The sequence below is a fragment of the Canis aureus genome, chromosome 5 (genome assembly GCF_053574225.1).
Source record: "Canis aureus isolate CA01 chromosome 5, VMU_Caureus_v.1.0, whole genome shotgun sequence".
Classification (NCBI taxonomy): domain Eukaryota; kingdom Metazoa; phylum Chordata; class Mammalia; order Carnivora; family Canidae; genus Canis; species Canis aureus.
The window spans coordinates 45,093,510-45,117,033 of record NC_135615.1 but is presented as its reverse complement, the minus strand read 5'-3'; the positions used below and the strand labels follow the sequence as shown (position 1 = coordinate 45,117,033).

The following is a 23,524-nucleotide window of genomic DNA, read 5'->3' as shown; positions in this document are numbered from 1 at the left end:
CAAAAGGGGAGGGGTGCTGAGGAGGGAGGTAGTAATAAGAGGGAAGGATTACAAAGGAGGGACACCAAAAAATGTCTGGGAGTGACATATACTGTTCACTACCTTGATTGCAGTGATGGTTTCACAGAAGTCAAAACTTAACAAATTATATGCTTTAAATGTTTTTTTATCAATTTACACTTTAATAAAGTGGTTTGTAAAAAACAACCTGCTGCAGAGAAGCTGAGTATGAAGCAGTCCAAAGTACTCTTTTTTTAAGACATCCATGGCCTATTTCTGAGTTAAACAAATCTACACTAGATGTGCAATTTAACTCGTTTCTGTACTTTATGAGCTCCCTTTCAACCCATATGGTCCAAGTCTTTACCAGCTACCCATTAGAGAGTAATTTTGCTAAGCTTTAATGGTTCTATTGAAATACATTTGTATGGATTCTCCCAGTCAGTAAGCAAACTTGTTGATGCTATCACTTAAGTAGAATAACCACCTCATTGTACCCTACCATACTTATAAAAGGTAAACTACTAAACACATTCCATATTAATGCATGAATGCACAAAAAACATTACTTAAATGCTGACAGATGAGACTTAAGGCCAAAAAAATTATCTGAATTATAAAGCAGAAAAGATACTTAAAATTTTTCTTAAGAAATCTTTTTCTGAAAGCTGTTCAGTGGAAACAGTAAGGTAGATTTTAATGTAAACCACATTTCAAGTCCCTTCTAGTTTATGTTAGCAAATACATTTTCCATCTGATAGATTTCATTAATCTGTTAACCAAACAGTGCAATCTGAGAGTCCCCAATACATTCAGTATCTGATACAGACAGAGCTTTGTCAAAGCATACTTTAGGTTCACCTGTGGATGTATGCACTACACTAACTCTCTAGGTGACTAGATTGCAGTGTGGCATATTATGTAGTAAGACTCTATTTAAAAGATAACTTTAAGATGTATTTAATACTTGTTACCACTCTAACTCATCCTCTGAGTTTTGTGGGGGTAAAAGTGTGCTTTTGTTGTTTTTCAATTTCCCTATCACCACCAGTCTCAGTGTGAACAAAAAATCTGGCTTCTCTTGAAAAGCTGGGGAGTTTGAGCAGGATCCTGAGGTAGAAATAGCAAAAACACTGCAACGTTCTGAGAAAATACAGTTTAAAACAAAACAAAACAAAAAAAATGTGGATTAGCTTAATCTAACCTAAAACCTACATTTTGCTCTGAGATTATACTCTTTACAATCAGCATATATTTAAACATGGATAGAAATGGGATGAGAGAAGCTATAAGCAAATGCAGGAACACAAAACTAGAAAAACTGAAATATAAATATACAGAGCCAAATTACTCTTCCAGTCAATGAAATAGAAATGACTTTAAAGATATGCAAATGAAAATAAAGTGACTGTTTAACATTCATTGATTTAATAAACTTAAACATTTGATAATAAAAGGCTATTTTCCATAAGTTTTTCTAAACTAATCACTATCTTTAATAAAGAAGGTATAACTTTGTTTTAATAAGTAAATGAAGCACATTGTGTTTAGAGACCAAAACCTTGAACACTAGAGAGAACAACAATATTCTGAAAATCCAGTTTATTTTCCATGTGTGGACAGATCCAGTCAGTGTGATCAGTTTTTCTGCATGTGTAATAATTTATCAAAATAAGTTTTCCCACAAGACTCTTCCATCAACTCTGAAAGTCCTGGTCTGACAACATACCCAAATAAAGTTCTTGAAAATCGCCTCTTAAAATTTGGAAGAAAGTGTGTCAAGTCTTTCCTGTAACGTTAACCGAACAAATGGCTAAAGAGCAATTTATGTTTTAAAAGGTGACTAGTACAACACTTGAGTTCAGGAAATTAATGTTTTAGTGCACTTTGCTCCAGTTTTAGCCAACATGCTACATTGTCCTTTTGGGGGCAGGGGGGCACAAAGTGGACTTGAGGATTTCCATTGTACGAAAAAGATATGACTCTGCAAGCAAAACAGTGTAAGCTGCCTTTTTTCTTAAGACCTGGACATTTTAAGACAGAAGCTTTGCAAAACATTACACAATTTTTTATTATTAAATGAGAAAATCTCATTTGTTACATCGTCACATTGCTAGTCAGAGAAATGCTGCAGTGATGAAGAAAGTCAATGTTGGATCAACCAAAGTCCTCATTTCTACAACATTCATTTACAAAGAAATAATGTTCAACACAGCCCAACACAACATTCTTGGTTTTCTTCATAGTGAAGTCCCTCAAAAAAATCATCTTCTAATGGGGTATTTTACTACATAAATTATAGTTCTTCATTTTTACAATTCACCCCAAACTGTATGAGAGATGTATCACACTAAAATTTCTAAAGCTGTTAGGAAATCCTTCACACATCGTCATCATCTGATGTGTCACTGCTACTTGTCTCTGTGTCATCATTCTCAATAGTGGGTTTGAAAGTGCTGTTTTTCCAGGGTCCAAACTTGAAGTCACAGATCAGGCCATTTTTCAAAATACCATTTTTCCTCAGACCATTCTTCTGTAACTAAAAGATCAAAAATAAGTAAATTAAATACATAACCTATCCTCCAGGGGTTACTTATAAATTAAGAATACTATAGTAATTCAATGTAACCATGAATACATTAATAAAATTATATTCTATGCTGAAAATTCCAGATGATATCATTTCCAGAAAACTAGTTAAATACAGGTAATTGATCCAACAGTTCTAACAAATTATTTCCTAGGAATAAATCCTTACCTTTTAGAAAACTATAATTAACATCAACCAAAGCAAAAAGTGAATAAAATTAATGTGTTACTACTGTAGTGGAAAGAGCAGGTTGTCAATCAAGACAGGGTAGGTGTGGACGTAACCGTATCACTTGTTAAGATACTAAATAATCCTATCCAAATTTTCATCTCCTTAATTGAAAGTTGCACTAAATACTAAACACCTTCAGATGCTAACCAGAATATAATCACCAGCCATTAAGCTTTGGCTGTTATTTTATTATTCTGACCAAACTGGGCTATTATAACACACTCCGGAAACTGCTTTATTCCCACTTTGCAGAATAAGTAGAATACAAACTATTCCAGAAGGTAAGTAATTCAAGTAAGGTACACAAAATAACAAAATCAAATAGAGCCCTTTAAAGGCTTAACCACAGAGATTCCAACACGGGGTGGGGGGGGGGGTCTTCTATTTTTGAAAACGAGAGATATCAGAACGAAAGGGGTTAGTATGGTAAAATAAATAAGAACAGAGTCCAAAGATCACAAATAGGGGAAGGGGGTATGATTGATCCAAATTAGAAACAATTATTTAAAGACACAAAATTAAGATAAATTAATAATGGTAACATACACTCTCTAATAACACTTGTCTTTTGAATTACATTTATGAAAAAGGAGACTGTAATTTATACCAAAAATCTCTAAATACGACCTTCTGTAAGACCAAATTCAAGAATATAATATTATTTGGATCTGTCTAGAAGTTTCACATTTTAGAAAGGTTTTTTTTTAAAATCGCTAAATCCTGAGCATTAGGTTAGGATGCAAAGGAAAAGAGCCACTTAAATCACAGTTTATTTTGTTACAGATCTTAACAAACAAGAAATAAGTCTAGAGTCTTAGCCCTCAATTTCTTTTTGCCCTACTTCTCTATTTTCCACAGATTTTCTTTCTACCTAAATACTAAGTTTAAGCTAACCTCCCCCTCACTTTGAACAAATGACCTCATATTAGCTTTACTGAGAAAAACCATGGCCCACATATGTATCCCCTGGTGTTCTCAGCCACTGTGATGATTACAGATACACCTTGGTCCTTTTTTAAAGGTACACCTTTACCATCCTCCAAAGTTCTACCCTTGCTTTTCAAATCGTTATCATCAATGCCACAAAGCTGTGGAAAGATATCAACTGAAAAACTTTGATTTTAAAAAGGGGGGAGAGGGATGCCTGGGTGGCTTAGTCAGTTAAGAATCTGACTCGGGCTCAGGTCATAATCTCAGAGGTCCTGGGGATGGAGCTCCATGTAGGGTTCTGCACTCAGCAAGGAATCTGCTTGTCCCTCTCCCACTCGTGTGCACTAATAAATAAGATCTTGTCTTTTTTTTTTAAAGATTTTATTTATTTATTCATGAGACACAGAGACAGAGGCAGAGACAGGCAGAGGGAGAAGCAGGTTCCATGCAGGGAGCCTGATGTGGGACCTGATCCCGGGACTCTAGGGTTATGCCCTGAGCCAAAGGCAGAGGCTTAACCACTGAGCCATCCAGGCGTCCCATAAGTAAGATCTTTAAAAAAAAAACTAAATCTTTTCTCTGTTTTCTCTAAATGTCTGCATTGTCCCCACAAACATCTAACTTATTAGCAAGTTTTTTAAAAGCCTCCTAAGAACCAGCTCCTCCTGTATTCCTCTTTTGTTATGATACAATTATCAGTACATAGGTTGAAAAATTTCAAAATCCTGCTGATTCTATTTCAGATTTTAGTTTCATCAAGACTATTTTTTACTACCATTTCTCTACTTTAGGCCCTCATTTATCCTTCCTCTAATTATTACAATATATTCCCCAAGTAATCATTCTGATTTTTGGTCTTCCAACGTACACTTTAGACTACACCTGTACTTATGTACAAACAATTGTTTCACACCCCTTAAAACAAATACCCAGCACACTGGCTCTCTCTCCTGCCTTCATCTTAAATATTATGAAAACCATCACATTCTGCTTTATATGGGAATCCATCTACCCGCTCAAAATGTCACTCTATGACAGGGGCTCATTTATGTAAAAGTCCATAGTATCTTGGGTGAAATTTTAAAAAGGGAGTTTGAAATCAGATTCTTCTGTTATCAGATAAAATATAAATTCTTTTATATATATATATAAAAGAATATATATATTTATATATACATATATAAATCTCAAGCCCTAATAATTTTCAGGTGTCTATGCCAAATGATATGTCACCATTAATATGAACATATCAATGTCCTTATCATTTGTTTAGAAAAAATTCGACATTATACTTACATACCACTGCTTTCCAACATACAGAATGCACAAAATTTTTATATTACTCAGTAGGATTTTATCCACCTGCCCCAGTTATCACAAAGTTGAAAGCCAACTATATTGATCGAACAGTATTTTGTTCCTTGGAACTACTACCTTATGGTAATTGTACGGGGTGGCTTTCTCTTGACGGCTTTCTCCACATTCAGAACGAACTGTTTAAACAGATCCACAAACTGGTAAATCCATAAAATGGACTATTACTCACCAAACATGGGTGAGTTTCAAAAAACATGAAAGCAGCCAAATCTAAGACTATACAGTGCTTGGTTCAATTACTAAAACATTCCAGAGGCTAATTATGGTGACAGAAAACAAATAAATGTCTGCCAGGGACTGGAGCTGAAAGTAAAAGAACTGAATGCTAAGGGGCATAATGCATCTGTCATCTGTCAAAACTCATCCAACTGTATACATAAAGTCAATGTTTTTATGTAAAATATACAGTACAATAAACAAGACAAAAAATCCTTGTAACTATTACCTATCAGCTTTACAATCCTGTTATGAAAAATAACTAAAAACTTTTCAAGGGACACCTGGGTGGCTCAGCGATTTAGCGCCTGCCTTTGGCCCAGGACGGGATCCTGGAGTCCCTGGATCGAGTCCCACATTGGGCTACTTGTGAGAAGACTGCTTCTCCCTCTGCCTATGTCTCGGCCTCTCCCTGTTTCTCATGAATAAACAGATATTTAAAAAAATAACTTCTGAATAAAAACTTTAAACTGGGAAGGCAATACGAAATTGGAAAAGAAGTAAAATTATCTGTTCAAAGATGACATGACCGTATATGTAGAACACCCTAAAGATTCCACATAAAAACTGAGAACAAATATGGTAAATATGCACACTATAAGAAATAACTTAACCAAAAGAGGCCAAAAATTCCTTCCATGCAAACTACAAATCATTGCTGAAAAAATTTTCAAAGCACCAATAAATGTAAAAGAGTCCACACTCCTAGATTAAAAGACTTTTTACTAGGATGAGAATGTTACATCCAAAGCAATCTATAGATTAAAATGCAACCTATAATCTTTTTTCTTTAATTTTATTCTTATTTTTATTTATTTATGATAGTCACAGAGAGAGAGAGAGAGAGAGAGAGAGAGAGGCAGAGACACAGGCAGAGGGAGAAGCAGGCTCCATGCACTGGGAGCCTGATGTGGGATTCGATCCCGGGTCTCCAGGATCGCGCCCTGGGCCAAAGGCAGGTGCCAAACCGCTGCGCCACCCAGGGATCCCGCAACCTATAATCTATATTTAATCTAGATTAAAAATGTATAACCCCTATCAAAATCCCAAAGCTATCTGCTGCAGAAATAGAAAAGCCCATCCTGAAATTCATATTCAATTCGAATTCTCAAGGGATTCCAAACAGCCAAAATAATCTTTAAAAACAAGTAAGTTGGAAGTTCCATGCTTCCTGATTTCTAAACTTCTTTCAGAGTTGGAGTCATCAAGACAATGTGGTACTGGTTTAAAAAACAAAACAGAAAAGACCAATGGATTAGAAAACCAAAATAAACCCTTACATATATGGTTGATCCTTGAACAACCCAAGGATTAAGGGCACCAACCTGCCCTCTCCCACCCAGTGGAGTAGAAAATCCATGTATTACTTCTGACTCCTCCAAAACTTAACTACTGAGAGTCTACTGTTAACTAGGAAGCCCTATAGATAACAAAAAGATTGTATGCTATACAGTATTCTTACAATAAGGGTAAAAAAAAAAAAAAAAAAAAAAAGAAAAGAAAATGTTAAGATAATCGTAAGAGAAAAATATATGTAGAGTATCGCAAAAAAAAAAAAAAATCTGCATCTAAGTAGACTCATGCAATTGAAACCTGTGTTCTTCAAGGAGCAACTTCATACTCAAATTATTTTTGACAAAGTTTTCAGAGATATAACCCAAAAAAATGAAGGTAAGTCCTTACAACACAAACAAAAACTAACTCAAAATGGATCAAACACTTAAACCTAAGAACCAAAACTAGAGAACAGAGAAGAAAACATAGGGCAAAAGCTTCACGACATTGAAGTTTGGCAATGATTTCTGGAATATGACAATAATAGGAGTAGGAACTAAGGAAAAAAATAGTTAAGTTGGATCCAAAACTTAAAGCTTTTATGCATCAAAGAATACAATCAAAAGAGTAAAAAGGCAACCTACCAAATGTGAGAAAATACTGTAATTCATGTAGGAGTTAAGAGCCACAATATATATAGAAGTACCACAATTCAACACCTGATTAAAAAATGGGCCAAGTACTTGAATAAACTTTCTCCAAAGAGGATATACAAATGGCAAGTTCAAGAAAAATGCTCAAACACCTATTTAATTAACTAATACTGAAGAGCAAATCAAAACCATAATCAAATACCTACTTAGCAACCATTAGGATAGCTATTCTCAATCAATCAATTCCTGAGCACAACTGATGAGAATGTAAAATGGTACAGGTACTGTGGAAAAACAGTATGGTGGTTCCTCAAAAAGTTAAACACGACCATATGACCTAGCAATTTCATTTTTTTTCACATTTAAAATTTTTTTTATTTCAGCAATTCTATCAAACATTTCCTAACACTCTTTCAAAAAAGAAACTGGAGACAAAAAACAAGAGGATTCAGAACACAAAATATTCTTATGCAAGGAAAGGGTGAAGACAGTGGTGCTTTTTACTTATCCCCATACTATTAAAAAAAAAAAAAAAAAGGCTGGACATGACAAATCATAGACATTTTATACTAATTTCTAAGCAATGTAGACAAATGCAATTTAAAACAAATTCAATTCTGACCTATACTGTGATGTCTAATAAACTCCTAAATAGAAAGGTATAAAATCTCTCTTCTCTTAAAAAATGCTTAGTATAGTATGTCATTCTGATTAAGGAAAGGCAATTTAAAGTGAATTTTTATGATCCAGGTCTTCTCACCTGTTCACTAATAACTTGGAATTCTCTCATTTCATCCTCAGTTAAGGGAGCACATGTTTCATCATTCTCACTGTCTTCTTGCCAGCCCATCTCCTTTAACAATCTGAAAAGGAGTCAGGAAAACAGGTTAATTTATAGCTTCACCCAAGTAGAATAATTCCATTTACACTGTAAGAAAACACCATCCAGATCCATTATAAAGTCCTCAAAACACATAAAAAAGAACTTTCTTACTATACGCTTTCAATCTTTTTTAAAATGAACAGGTAAAATTAAAGCCCAATAAACTGTTAGGAAGATCAGAATGAACTGTGTGCGACTGTTTTAAGTTTGTCCTCAGAGGTTCTCTAGGCTGGAAATTTAGGAAAGGGTCTCTAGCCCAGAAACGTAAAAATAAAACAAAAACTGCTAAATTCTTATACAGAAAGTAAAAGCAGTATTTCTTCTTCTTCTTTTTTTTTTTTAATTTTTTTTTTAAATTTTATTTATTTATGATAGTCACATAGAGAGAGAGAGAGAGAGGCAGAGACATAGGCAGAGGGAGAAGCAGGCTCCATGCACCGGGAGCCTGACGTGGGATTCGATCCGGGGTTTCCAGGATCGCGCCCTGGGCCAAAGGCAGGCGCCAAACCGCTGCGCCACCCAGGGATCCCTTCTTCTTTTTTTTTAATATCACCACAATCTACCATATTCTTAGCTACTCATTAAGTTTTTTTACTTTGGAAAGAAAAAGTTGAGCTATCTTACCCCTACCTTGCATTTTATAGTTGGTATCACCTCTTACGTACATGCCAATCATCAACCTCAACATATATTTCAATGTGAAAGGGGCACTATGTTCTACAGTAGCAGACCACTTTTTTAAAAGCTCTTCCGATGAAGAGATCTAAGTAAAATAATTAATATGGTTATTCTCTTTTCCTTCCAATTTTTATTTATTATTTTTTAAAGATTTTATTTATTTATTCATAGAGATACACAGAGAAAGAGAGAGACACAGGCAGAGGGAAAAGCAGGCTCCATACAAGGAGCCCGATGTGGGTCTCGATCCCGGGTCCCCAGGATCACACCCCTGGCTGCAGGTTGCGCTAAACCACTGTGCCACTGGGGCTGCCCTCCTTCCAATTTTTAAAAAGAATATTTCCATCTAAGGCACAGTGAGCTTTAAAAAATAAGTAACAGGGAGCCAATGACTTTTCTCCAGTCAGGCAAATATGAAAACCAGCCACAGCTGATGCATCTGACTCAACTATTTCAAAGTTTCTTACATAGCCACATGTACTGTATTGGTCCATGTTGGTTTTTTAATATTTTGTTACTCTATTTATACCTAACTCATCTCTTAACTTGAACCAGCCACAAGGGTCTTGTACCTTTTCAAATAATCTCAGTATCAGTGCTCAGAGAATCTGAGCACTGATTTAACGTAACACCCATATTTTACACATAATCAAGATCAGGTAAAATAACTTGCTTACTTGATGGCAAAGAAGCAAACAGAATTCTAGTCTTCTCTTTCCAAGTTAGTATAAATGTCCAATCTCACCTTCCCCCTTCCCTCCAGAAGGTGTAACTATTAACTGTTTCTGGAAGAGCTTTCAAAACAAATGCTTTGCCCTACAGTTAGGAATATACTGTGACAGTGATCTACGCCTTTCCTTTTTTGTTAGTGTTTCTCCTCATTCCCTCAAACTATTACACCAATTACATCTTACACTTTGACTATCACCCTTACATCTTATACTTTCACAATAACTAGCCTCTGCTAAGTGTTTCTAATGGCTTCCCAATTCTAAAGAATAAACTCCTTAACTTCATGACCACAAATTCAAATTTCTTACATTAGAAAAAGTATAGATTTAGAAGCAGAGTACTTGGGTCCCAATTCCTATTCTATCACAAATAGGTATATAAGCCAAAGGCAAATTCCTTCACTTCCCTGAGCTAATTCTTCATCTGAAGCAATCAAGGAGTTTGCAAAGATCTCCAAGGCCCTGCCTTTTCAATGTTATCTCTAATTCCAGTAAGGACTACACACTCCTTCAAGATACTTCACTCACTGCCCCTTAAGTATGTATTCAACCCTAAATATCCTTTCACATCCCCTTCCTGTCCTATTATTGTCTCATCTTTAAAGATTTAATTTAGCTCTGAATTACTCTTTCTGACTGGTACTCAAGCCATGAGATCTATCCCAAACTCCCTTGAATTTCTCTGGCACTCATTTGATGCTTACCTACTCCCCACCCTTAACATTCAAACTATCCTCACTATCGTGATGAAATATTGAAACTTGACAAGAAAACTAATAATAACGTGTTTTTTGTATATGTTTCGTATTTTTCATTTTGTATTTTAGTTTACACATACGAACTAAGAATTGTTATCCCTGAGAACTTTATCACTGACACCTGATTTGTTAAATTCAACCAATGTAAATACTTAATATGCACATAAAGTTTATGGAAATTTGAAGCCATGGAAAAGAAGTATCACTCCACCATTTTCAGAGAAATAAAACTCATAATCTGAAAGAAGCCATTAACTTTGTTACCTCAAAATATATATTAATGTGTTTCTGTGGAATACTTCTAAACATATACTATACACCAAGCAGAAAAAACTCAAACTAAGAAATTTAAGTTAAAATGCTTCCAAAGTAGTAGCACATTTACTTCCTTTTTTATTGACTTGAGATCTTTTTTAGCATGTACAACATTTCCACAAAATAATATAAGGACTTAAAAAAAAAATAAAAAGGACGATGACGTACAAAGTGAAATATTCATTCAGGTAGTCATCACTGTTAATCTCGTTATGCACTATGGGTTCCCTACCAACCCCCTAGAGTTTATCCCAATTTTGGAACTTCTCTTCTTGCTCTATGTGGCTTAGTTCTGAATTCCTATTCTCTCCATTTTCTCCCATTAGTAGTCACCTGAAGAAGATCACACTCTGCTGAGGTATAGAATGGCAAATCTCTCTTCCCCGCATCTTCATGAATCAAGCAAGAAAACACCAAAATGCTTTCTACATTACTATGTCTGCAGATGAAGAACTAATAAAGTTAAATCATTCATTATAGGTACTGGAGTGAGTATTTTCTATGTAACTGTGTGGCTCAACTTCCTTTTGCTACAAAATACTGCAGGCAAATACAAAAACAAAAAAGATACTAAGTTCCAACTTTACCATTAAGTTTCAACTTTTACTACAGTCTTAACACAGTTTCTACAGGTAAAAAATTTATCTTTATTCTTTTATTGCCTATGCTGTATCTCCTTTATTTTATTTTTTTAAGATTTCATTTATTGATTCATGAGTGAGAGAGTGGCAGAGACACAGGCAGAGAGAGAAGCAGGCTCCCTATGAGGAGCCTGATGCGGAACTTGATCCCGGGACCCCGGAGTCACACCCTGAGCTGAAGGCAGACACTCAACTGCTGAGCCATTCAGGCGTCCCTCCTTTAATTTTTTTTTAAAGATTTTATTCATTTATTCATGGGAGACACAGAAAAAGAGAGAGAGGCAGAGACACAGGCAGAGGGAGAAGCAGGCTCCACGCAGGGAGCCCGACATGGGACTTGATCCTGGGTCCCCAGGATCATGGCCTGGGCCAAAGGCAGGCGCTAAACTGCTGAGCCACCCAGGGATACCCTGTATCTCCTTTTAAAAGGTAATTCCTCTTTTACTATAATCATTAGAACATCTGGGTTTGTATAATTTCTTTTCTCTGCACAGGACTTAACTGTCAGACTAAAAATATTTAAATGACTATTGGTGAGACTGGGAACTGGAAAAACATCTTCAAGTAAAATCTGATTATTTTAATTACAATTGTGTGCCATTTGACCATTTAACTTCATTCCTAGTAGTCTGTTTTATACACATTTATACATATGTTTAAGGATATATAAATACAAGGATGTTCACACCAGAACTATCTGGGGTTTTTTTTTAAGATTTTATATATCTGAGAGAGAGAGAGAGAGAGAGAGAGAGAGAGCGAGCGCGCAAAAGCACGGAGAGGGGGCAGAGGGAGAGACAATTTCAAGGAAACTCCATGCTAAGCACAAAACTCAAGGAGCTTGACCTCACAATCCTGAGATCATGACCTAAGCCAAAATCAAGAGTCAGACACTGAACCAACTGAGGCACCCAGGTGCCTCACAGCAGCATTATTTGTAAAAAAACAAACAAAAGTACAGGGAGAGATCCCAAATTAATAGGTAAACAAGTTTCATGAATTATATTCATACTACAGAACCGTAGCTGCAAATGAGATATATAAGATGGTCTACTAGAATAATGGGGGGGAAATACCAAAATGTCTACCTCTGCCTATCTTTTTAAAAAGGAATTAGTGTTTACCATTTTCTGCACTGTATGACACTGCAGCCATTACTTGGCCTACGATCAGAGTTACAAGTCAGTAACTACAGCATGAAGTAAAAGGGAATTCTACCCTTTGGGTGGGAATAAAAAGTATGGTTACTGATCCATTCATACTAAATGCATAGAAACAAAATACAGTTTGCCCAAATAAGTAAATTTATAGATATTACCTAGTTAAGTTAGCCCAAATTAATCTAGTTTAACTCTCAGCAAATGAACATTCAACATTTATCACCCACCCAATAAATTATTTTAGGCAAAAAGAAGTTCAAGTTAGTATAGGAAGATTACAAAATTAAAACAAATGCCTGTATTCTCATATATAATAGTTACAGCTACATTTAAAAAGGGCAGGACATCATTTGGTAAAGGGGAGCAAAAACCGTTATGGAGATAAAGAATAATGTATGAATTGGACCTGAAAGACAAAGACTTAAAGAGGTCTTTAATCTAAATATTTTAAAAGTTATTCTACGGTAGGTATAGCTTACATCCCCACTGTCTTAGAATTAAATAAAGTTCTAGGAGAAATGGCATTAAACTAAACAGAAAGTCAAGTCAACCACCGAGGCTGTTAACATATACATATCACTCCTCACTGAGCCTGGTCCTAAACAATGTAAAAATTTTTTAACAGAAGAACAACTCAATTTACATAAGGCAATTACAGAGTGATATGTGACAATATAACTACACATATCAGCATTTTATTGCTTTAGTAGTTACACTGAAAAACTGCATAAATATGTATGGGAAAAAGCCTATAAAAATGAAAACTACAGGGCCACCTGTGTGGCTCAGTTGGTTAAATGTCTGCCTTTGGCTCAGATCATGATCTTAGGGTCCTGGGATCAAGGTCCCCATGGGTTCCCTGCTCAGTGGGGAGGTCTGCTTCTCTCTCCCCCTCTGCTACCCCCACCACCATCACTTAAGCTCTCTCTCAAATAAAATCTGTAATAGAAAAAAATGAAGATTACAGACTGAATAGTAATCTAATACTAGTATACATAGTAGAGAGGTAAGTTTTGGTGCCATCATTTCTCCCTTCATGGTGTTGGTAATTCAATCAGTTGAAGTATATTTCTGTACCACAATTTAAGCTTCAATAAAAATCTGCTTAATTAAAACGACAAAAAAAATCAGAAGGAATTAAGCTTTAGTCCATAAATGCCTCATTTACTAATGTTGAACTACGTGGTTTATTTCAAGACCATATGAAGGGTAAGTCATTTATTTCTTAAAAAATACCTGCTCTTATCTTACCTAGGGAATCATAGGAGAAAAAAAAAACCTAAAAGTTCACACTAGACTTCAATACTCTTCAATTCTTAGACTACTAAATCACTTAAGACTTCACTATTTAAAAAGTGTTTAAAAACTGCAATAATGGAAGCATAAAGTGCTCTTGAAAGCCTGCAATAAAAAAATAAATCACATAGTGAGACAACTGGATATCCATATGGAAAAGGATGAATTTGGACCTCTATACTTCGAACATTCAAAAAATGTGCAAAACAGAATAAAAGGGGGAAAAATGATAAAATGACTTTATCGAAATTTAAAGTTTTTGCATTTCAAAAGGCACCACTGAAAAAGTGAAAAACTCAGAATGGGGAAAAATATCTGCAAATTATCATGTGATTATGGACCTATATTCAAAATACATACAGAATTCTTACAATCAGTAAGACAAATAATACAATTTAATAATGGACAAAGAATTTCAATAGGTATTTCTTCACAGAAGACATACAAATGGCGAACAAGTACTTGAAAAGATACTCAACACAAACAACATTAGAGTGGTTAAGTAAGAATATGGAGAAACTGGAACCTTCATATGTTGTTAATAAGAACGTAAAATGGTATAGTCATTTTAGAAAATAGTTTGAAGTCTCAAAATGTTGAGCTTATGTCCCAGCAATTCCACTCCTGTAACTACCCACACCCAAAATGCCAAAAACATGTCCATACAAAAACGTGTACAGGAATTTTCAGATAGTAAGTACCATTATCCTGAATACTCATCAAGTACAAACAACTCAATACCCAACAAAACTGATGAACAAAATGTGACAGAGCCATATCGCATACTTGTCACTAAAGATACACAAAATAGTGACACAAGATACAACATGAATCTTGAAAGCATTATGCTAAGTGAAAGAAGCCAGGCATAAAACACCAATATATGATTCTATTTATATCCAGCAAAGGCAAAACTATCAAGAAAGTAGATTAGTAATTGCCCAGGACATAGAGGAAAAATGAGAAATTAAATGCAAATGAGCACAGGGCTTCTTCTAGGGGGGACAGAAATGCTGTAAAATCAGAATGTGATGTCAGTTGCACAGCTCTGAATGTATCAAAAATCATGTAACTCTACATGTAAGATGGAGGGAATTTGGTAAACAGTTCAAAAAAACTTCAAATAAGTCACAATTCTATAATAATATCAAAACCCTGGATGTAAAAAATGCTAAGAAAAAAGTAAAAATGAACACTAACCTGTGTTCTGCCTCAAGTGAACTTGAAAGAACATCAGTTTGTGGGAAGGTTGAAGACCGAATGATCTGCTGGGAAATTACTGAGGCATTGCCATTCTCCTGTGGAATTTCATTTTCATCAAAATTTCGGTTTATATCCCTTTCTTGATGAGTACTATTGCTGTTATGCAAGTTAAATGAATCATCATCCTGATTTGTAGGAAGTTAAAAAAGAAAAAGGAGTTAGAGATTACATCTGTTGAAAACTTTAATAGATTCCAGATAATACATAAATATTATAGTCATTAAATTTAGGAGATATTCTCAGAAAATATAAAAGTAAGCTGTGAAGAATACCCACAGTTTTCTGACTCTATGTCTTCACATTTATTCAACAAAGGCAAATCAAAAGGATGAAGGCAGGCAAGACAGAAAATACAAAACAAAACATTATTTCTGCACAGCAACAACAGAACGAGAAAAATCTACTTCAGAAAAGAAGTCCTTCTTTATACATATAGTAAACTAGCTTGCTTTCAGGGAGATGACTATTTTGATTAAAGTTTATTCAAAGGTCTTGAATGATATCTGACCAAATATTCCAATGACATGTTAATGTCAAACCAAGAGTTACTGCTAGTTCAATTACCTTCTCTGAGCCAGCATGACTTTCATCTTCATGTTCCTCTTCTACTCTGTCCCTTTTCAACGCTTTCAAAAATTCACTCTTCTTATCAGTGCGCATACGTGTCAGTTTGGTTAGACGAGGCTGCTGATTAAGTTTGTCAACAGGTGAAGAGGAATTTGAGCGATTACACTAAGAAAAAATTCAGAAATAGTAATAAATACAGAGACAAAGAATATCAATATAAAGTTTAACTACTACAACTTCCTATTTCACCCTATTCACAATACAAAATTGATTTTAAAGCCTATTTCCCTCTATACTTGTATAAGTTTATCCCACTGAATAAGTAAACAAAAGAATTTTTTTTAATTCTTTTTTTTTTTTATCCCATAAAACAATTAAGGTCTGGCACTACTAACAACCACTGTTCTAAATTGAGAGTTTAAATAATTTCGTAAAATCCATTCTAAAGCTACTTAAATATGCCTATAATACATATTGGAGTGGTTTTTAAAACTGTGTCCCACAGAGTTCTAAGGTCCTAATAACAACTCCAATAAGATCTATTTTATAATTATATACACACAGATACAGAGTTTATCAAGTAGGATTTCATGAAGGAAAATGTTTGTGGTAGGGCTGGAAGGAGGTGGGGGGGATATGTACTAGAGTCCTTTTTTTTATTTTGTTTTGACAGTGGAACACAGTAGAAAACAGAATGTTAAAACTCCATGTTAGAGATTTTTATCTATGGAAAACTACCATAATGCCAAAGTGTTGGCAATAAATGTCTATAGACTATAAGGAATCTAAGCCATAATACCAACTGAGAATGCTGGTCCTTTCATCCCAGTTCTAAATTTCTATTACTAAAAACCAGTAAAATGAGGGGCTATGATGTTCCAATACAATACACAGAGCAATTTCCAGTGTAGCAACATAGAAACAAATGCCTTTGACCCTGAACTCATCATGGAACTCCCTGATCTAGAAGCTTCAGAAACTTGGTCAAATGACAAAAAAAATACTTAAGCTACCAAAAGCAGCCAAAGTCCATAAAATAATAATATGCATTCTTCCTCTTCTCTTCCTCTCTGGCCCCTTGAGTGTTAACACTAATCATCCCCAAAGGAAGATTATATAATACAAATCCTCCTTTTTTAGTCAAGGTTCAATCTTAGAGCATAGTGTAACTCTATCACATATGGCAAAATTGCAATTGTCATCATTCTTTTCTTAAAAATTTTTACTTATAGCTGATTGGTAACTAGGTATTTCTATTAGTTTCTCTACATTTTAAGATACTTGGGGATTTTGTTTAAAAATACTTAAATTGGCGATCCCTGGATGGCTCAGTGGTTTAATGCCTGCCTTCAGCCCAGGGCATGATCCTGGAGTCCTGGGATTGAGTCCCACATCAGGCTCCCCTGCATGGAGTCTGCTTCTCCCTCTGCCTGTGTCTCTGCCTCTCATGAATAAATAAATAAAACCTTTTAAAAATTAAATAAATAAAAATACTTAAATTATTCTTAAAGTGCAAAAATGATTAGCATTAGCAAGAGCTAAGTTTTTGAATCAAGTATTCTGAAAACACTGAAATATCTCATTTAAATGTACTCATTTAATGTATCTATGCCCTTTGCTCAGTTAATTGAATTATCATGATTAAGATATGTTGCATTCCTCAGGAATAATTTTAAATGACATACCTCTTTCACTGAAGTTGTTGATGGAGTAAAATTCTTGGCAGTTGATTTAAAAGCATTGAAGTTGCCAACACCATATGTAGACTCATGAGGGAAAGAAGTCCCAACTTTATTTTCTTTAGTTTGGCTTTTCCATTGTGTGGGCTAAAGAAAAATATTCAAGTATTAATATGCATCGAAAACAGATCATCTGGAACATAGAGAAAAAGTGAACTCTATAAAATAAAGATGACTACTATGAGACTCATAAAGACAATCATTTTTGTAATGTATCTTAATCATTCCTACTTATTTCTCTTTCTACAAATCAAACCAAAGCTTCATATTCAGATAAAAATATCTGACTACTATGCTATTTTTTCAAAGTTCTATTAATCTAAAGTTAGATTTACTTTGCCTACTATCAAGAAAATACAAGTAGGAGTTCCAAAAACCTAAAAGTGAACACCAAGGAAACAGCACTATATATTATTAAGCAAATATATCATAGATCCATCTGGGAAAACAAAATTTTAGATTTCACTTGCTATTAAAAGAAGATAAAACATACATGGACAAACACACACAGCATCTAAAAGATAATTAAAATTAATGACATACAGTGAGCCAAGTCTTTGCACTTAAAAGTCAGTACCCACCAACAACCCCCACCCCCACACTTTGGTGTAAAATTTTTAACATTCTTTTCCTGAAGTAACTTAATTGGTACCAACTTAAAACTTGCATTTTTAAAAATGTAGAACTTACTTTTGTAGGTGGAGCAGCAGGTTTAGGGACTAAGCCTTTATAAACACTTGGACCAGTCCCATTCTTAACTGGCTGTGACTGAAGATTTCCTACCACTGGGAATCCAGATAGCTGTAAGTCTTTTGTATTACCTTTCTTAATGACCAGCATCCTTGGAGCTCTAGATTTAGGATTCGGAGGATACTCTGCATAAATAAAGCACGAGCAAGGGTTACATACAGTTTATATTTTAGCAAAAAATTAAACCACCAAAAAAGCAGCATATTCCAAACCTGGATTATGTTTAAGAATAATAGCTGCTTCCAGGGTAAAATAATTAAGTTATATAAGCATGAGCTATATAAGCTATAAGCATGAGCTTCCTGCTTCAAAAATAAAGCTACAACATAATTAAAAATATAGCAAGAATTGAGCAATGTCAAGTAATACAGATGATTTCAGCTCACTAGTGGCCTAGAATGTTAACTATGACCAATTCAAGATTAACTTATACTCTTAGCATATTTTTAATTTTTTTAAATGCAAACTTCACCCTAATTGCACCTAATGCTCAGAATATAGAGTACATTTTATTTTTGCCTTCTCCTTAAAAAGACATTTTTCCTAACCCATTCTCATTCTTTTTATCTCACTTAAAAAGTTATCACCAATAAACAAAGAACTATATAGTTCCCTTATTTTTAAATTTCTCCCTGAAGTTATGACTAGCAGAAAACAGGATTCTATTTCACAATACCAAGTCAAATACTCATTGCCCATCTAACTACAATGAAGGCATTATATATACTACAGGGCTAAGAACTCAATCGTTCTGAAGATAGTACTAGCAACAACAACTGGAAAGCTTTCTTCTCAAGACCAACTGCAGTTGTTAAAACATGAAAAAAACTGAGTTTAGTTTCTACACACTCCTAGAATTTAGTGCAGTATTACACATGAGCTTGTTCACAATTATTGTGGTAAAATGTCTTTCTTCCCTTAGAAAAAATCTCAAAGTATCAGTTTCATCATAATTGGAGAGCTTAGGGTAAAAGAACTGAGAGAAAGCTCAGAAAATCTAAAACAAAATTAGCACTGTGTATGAAATAAGATAAGATCCTGTGAGATGCCAAGTTGTCTACATGTTTGTGAGGATGCCTCACTTCAAACAAACCAAACCAAACTTCCTATGGACCATTTTAAAAACTAAACAAGGATTTGTAGGGATACGAAGGTACTCTCAAAGTTCATTTGAGCTTCAAACTCCTCAAAATATAGAGCTGGTATGATGCTTCATTTATTTTAATGGTAAAGTACGAAAGAACAAGGACCTAAAGTAAAATGAGCAATATTCCTAAAAGTTAATAAACAGATGGCTCAACTACTAAGGCAAACATTTCAACTTCTTGAGGGTCTTAAGGGCTAAGGAAGAAATCTTCAGGCACGCAACACAGATATTAAATCGGTAATACATAGCTTTTCTAAAGAACCTACACAATTAAGTCAACAAAACAAAAATTAAGAATAAAGATCTCAAATGCAGGTGAATGTAGAACACTAGAAATAGCACTCAACAATTTAAGTTTCGTAAATTATTCTGGTAAACAGATGATGTAAGTGTGTGAGTAAAATTGTGGGAAAAAAAAGATTTAAATTAGCAATTCTAAAAATTAAAATGTAAGAGAAAATCTTAACAGCCTGGTACTCAAACTCTAAATTAAATGAAACTCAAGAATCAGAATGATTGGTAACTGAGAAAAGGTACTAAGCATTGCAAGGTCCCGGAGGAATTCAAGTGTTGAAACAGAGGACATTTCTATCAGTACATCACAATTAAAGGAGTTCAAACATGACTCATAGGCACTTCTAGTTCAACAAGGCCCATTAAGCACACAAGCTCATCTCTTCTTTACCTTATAGTAGGTCCTTACGTTAAAGTCACTCTAAGAAGAAAACAAATACAACAGGAAAAGGGTCATCTGGAAGGAGTCATGTCAACCCACATTTTTAGAAAAAGTAGTAAAGAAAAAAACTTTAGAGTATCCACAAAGGAACCTAACAGCTGAAGATGGGATTAATTTACCCTACAGAATCTTGGATTATAAATGGGACTCGAAAAAACCATATATGGCAAAGGACAGAAGTGAAACTTTTCAAAGATCAATCACTAAGAAAAAAATTCCTACTGAAGGAAATTCTAAACAAGGTACTGCAAGAAGTAGAATGGTCCCACATAGAAAGCTGAGGTACAAGAACAAAAAATTGACAAGGTACAAGAACAAAAAATTAACAAGAAATTATTGTGCATAAACAATCAAAATTAAAAGATAGAAAAGGATAAGCAAACATATTTTATCTGTAAGCCTCAACATAGTTCCTGACTACAAAGTTCACTTTCCTAAAATTTGATTCTTAGACATCTAGAGCAAGAAATATTCTGGCTTCTTCCTCAAAAAGGCCTTCAGGGCAAAGAGAGAATACTCTAAAAAAGGTGAAGGGATGTCTAGCTGGCTCAGTAGAGCACGCAACACTGGATCTCACAGTAGTGGATTCAAGCTTCCACAGATGTGAAGAATTAAAAAGAAGAAAGAAAGATGAAGCCTAAGAAATAAATTATAAAAGGCTAAGTAGCAGGGAGCCTGGGTAGCTTAGTTAGTTAACCATCTGCCTTCCCTCAGGTCATGATCCCAGAGTCCTGGGTTCACGCCCCGAATCGGGCTCTTTGCTCAGCAGGGGAGTTTGCTTCTCCCTCTTCCTCTGCCTACTTGTGAGCACACATACCTGTGTGCACTCTCCTTGTAAAATAAATAAAATCTTAAAAAAAAAAAAAAAAAAGACAAGAGCAATGTAAAATAAAGGTACCCAAAGGAAGATGATATGGTTTGCAAGGAAAGAGAAGCAGACATAGTGCTAATGCACTAATTAGGCATTCATATTCAATTCTTATAGTAGAGTTTAAGAAACATGTACTTTGTACCAAATTTACAGAATCTTGCTCCAATCACATGAATTTATCTTATCTATAAAATTAAAAACAATAGTTCCTGTGTCACAGTTACTATGAAATGTTTTTTCAAAAATACTAGAAATGTCCTAAAAAAGTCAGACTGTCCCCCACTAAAATACACTCCCAATTATATTTCAATATTATATCAAATTTTAGGTTGATTTACATTATAGAAAATGAGAAACACTGACAGAAATAAACATAACAGAGACTAACTTATGTCCTATACAACTACCCTGAATATACCACATAAACCTGCCCATTTAAAAACAAAGTGGGGGCGCCAGGATGGCTCAGTTAAGCATCCAACCCTTGATTTCATCTCAGGTCATGATCTCAGGGTCATGAGATCGAACCCCACGTCAGGCTCTGCAACTCAGCGTGGAGTCTGCTGGAGATTCTCTCCTCCCTCTGCCCTTCTCCCTACTTGCACGTTCATTCTCTCTCTCAAAATAAATCAAAACCTTAAAAAAAAATAAAAATAAAAACAGTGTTCTTAATAGCAATGATTACATAACAGCAATGTAAAGGATAATGGCAGCACTAATTACCAAACCTGAGTTATTCATATTCACTTTATATTACAGTTGACCCTGAATAACAAGGTTTGAACTGCACCAGTCTACCTATATGCAGTTTTTTCTGACAAATACAGTGTAATATTGTAAATATATTTTCTCTTCCTTAGCTTACTTCATTGTAAGAATATCTAATACATGCAATATACAAAATACGTGTTAATTGACCATATTATCAGTAAAGCTTCCAGTCAATAATAACTATTAGTACTAAGTTTTAGGGGTGTAAAAAATTATACGTGATCTTAAATTTTTTCCTTAAATACAAATTCAATGGTGGGAAGAGGACTAGTTCAATTCTTTGGAGAAAAAAATCAGAATTAAAATAGTGCCATCTTGGGGCACCTGGGTGGCTCAGTGGTTGAGTGTCTACTTTTGGCTCAGGTTCACTGCGTGGAGCCTGCTTCTCCCTCTGCCTGTTCTCTGCTGTCTCTGCGTGTCTCAGGAATAAATTAAATCTTTTAAAAAATGCAAAAATAAAATAAAATAGTGCCATCTATAATACAAAGTAATTTGGTAACATGTATGGTTCAGAGCAGGCATCTCAATTTTTCATCCTCTTTGTCTTTCACTATACTCTCCATATAGGTGTCTTGTATATATTTTGTTTCAGTCACTTACTACTTTATTCTTTGATCTCACTTAGAAATTCTTTTTGTTTTTTAATAAATCTACTAGAATATGTACTGCTTACTAGATTTGAACATAATGTAGTTAATATTCATTACATACCTGTAATGTGATCAAAGATTTTACACAACAGATCAACTTTACACAATTTAAACCTCTTACACAATTTATTATTAACAACGCTTTTCTCATTATAATTATTGTAAACATTCTCATCTCACAGAAAATTCACTCAGATTAAGTCATCTGCCCAAAGTCTAAATAACCATTAGGTAAAAGACCTAAAGTTTAGACCCAGGTCTGATTCCAAAGCAAATACCCTTAACCACTACATTATTATACCAGTGGACAAAACAGAATTAAAGTATAGCTAGGCCAAGTACTTCAAAATGTTTACTATCCCCAACTAAAAATACAAGAAGCCTATAACTGTTCAGAATGAGAAGCCTGTAAGTGTACACTATCAAATGAAGTCAAAGTCCACTGTTTTCTGATGCCAAATTACTGATTAAGGTTATCATCCTGATATAAGAGGCAACCTGAATGCGTGAACAATAGCATATAGCCAAACAAAGGGTTAACTACATGTGAATTAAATTTTCACACTAATTTGAAAAGGAAATTTAGTCACATAAAACACAGTAATACACAAATATCAAACTCAATCTGTACCACAGCAATTAAAAAAAATTCCTATTGTGAACACTAATTTTAATGCAGAAAATTAGAGTTTCTGATTTACATAAATTGATGCAACTTACATCTTTTTTGGCTTTCGTTTTTTTAATTTGATATAGTAGGAGTTTCAAACAAATGAGTTTCACTAACTTAATAATTTATGTCAAAAGTAAGGGTATGTATGGTGTTTTTCTTTAACAAGGTCCCCCTACATTACTCAAAACTTCTGAAACAACTTACATGATGAATAAATAAAACTTCTAACTCTAATCCATTAGTCCAATTTACTTCTGTCAGGTTGCCTAATAAAGTCCTATTAATTTTCCCTTCTCAACTTAACATATGTTGCAATACCTTCTTGTTGTTATTTTAACAATTATTTTCACATAAGATATTGAAGGAAAGTTGAGTCTTTTCCATGTATAAACTACCAACAATGCTTTTACAAAGAAATTCAATAAAGATTATTCCTTTCTCTTAAATTCTATTTACAAACTTCATTTTTTAAAAAACTGGTTTTCATCTAACTCCATGCAATCTTGTCACCCATCTGTATACTTTTGGCTAGTATCACTGGAATTCTCTAGAAAATAACCCACCTTTAAGAAATAGTCACTAATTTGCTTTTAGAAAGCTAAACAAAATCTTAAAAATTAACC

General features: G+C 34.4%; 1 protein-coding gene across 4 annotated transcripts in view; it reads right to left on the bottom strand.

Moving 5' to 3' along the window:
• Positions 1–1,587: 1,587 nt before the first annotated feature.
• GPBP1 (GC-rich promoter binding protein 1) overlaps positions 1,588–23,524 on the bottom strand; it is a 71,263-nt gene continuing 49,326 nt past the window's right edge. For all 4 annotated transcript variants that reach the window (XM_077897870.1, XM_077897871.1, XM_077897869.1 and 1 more), the window contains 6 exons: positions 17,994–18,178; positions 17,250–17,390; positions 15,562–15,729; positions 14,935–15,122; positions 8,033–8,135; positions 1,588–2,539 (listed from right to left, as the gene is read on the bottom strand). In XM_077897870.1, the coding sequence (XP_077753996.1) occupies positions 2,381–2,539; positions 8,033–8,135; positions 14,935–15,122; positions 15,562–15,729; positions 17,250–17,390; positions 17,994–18,178 (944 nt within the window). In that variant the 3' untranslated portion in view covers positions 1,588–2,380. The remainder of the gene's footprint in view (positions 2,540–8,032; positions 8,136–14,934; positions 15,123–15,561; positions 15,730–17,249; positions 17,391–17,993; positions 18,179–23,524) is intronic.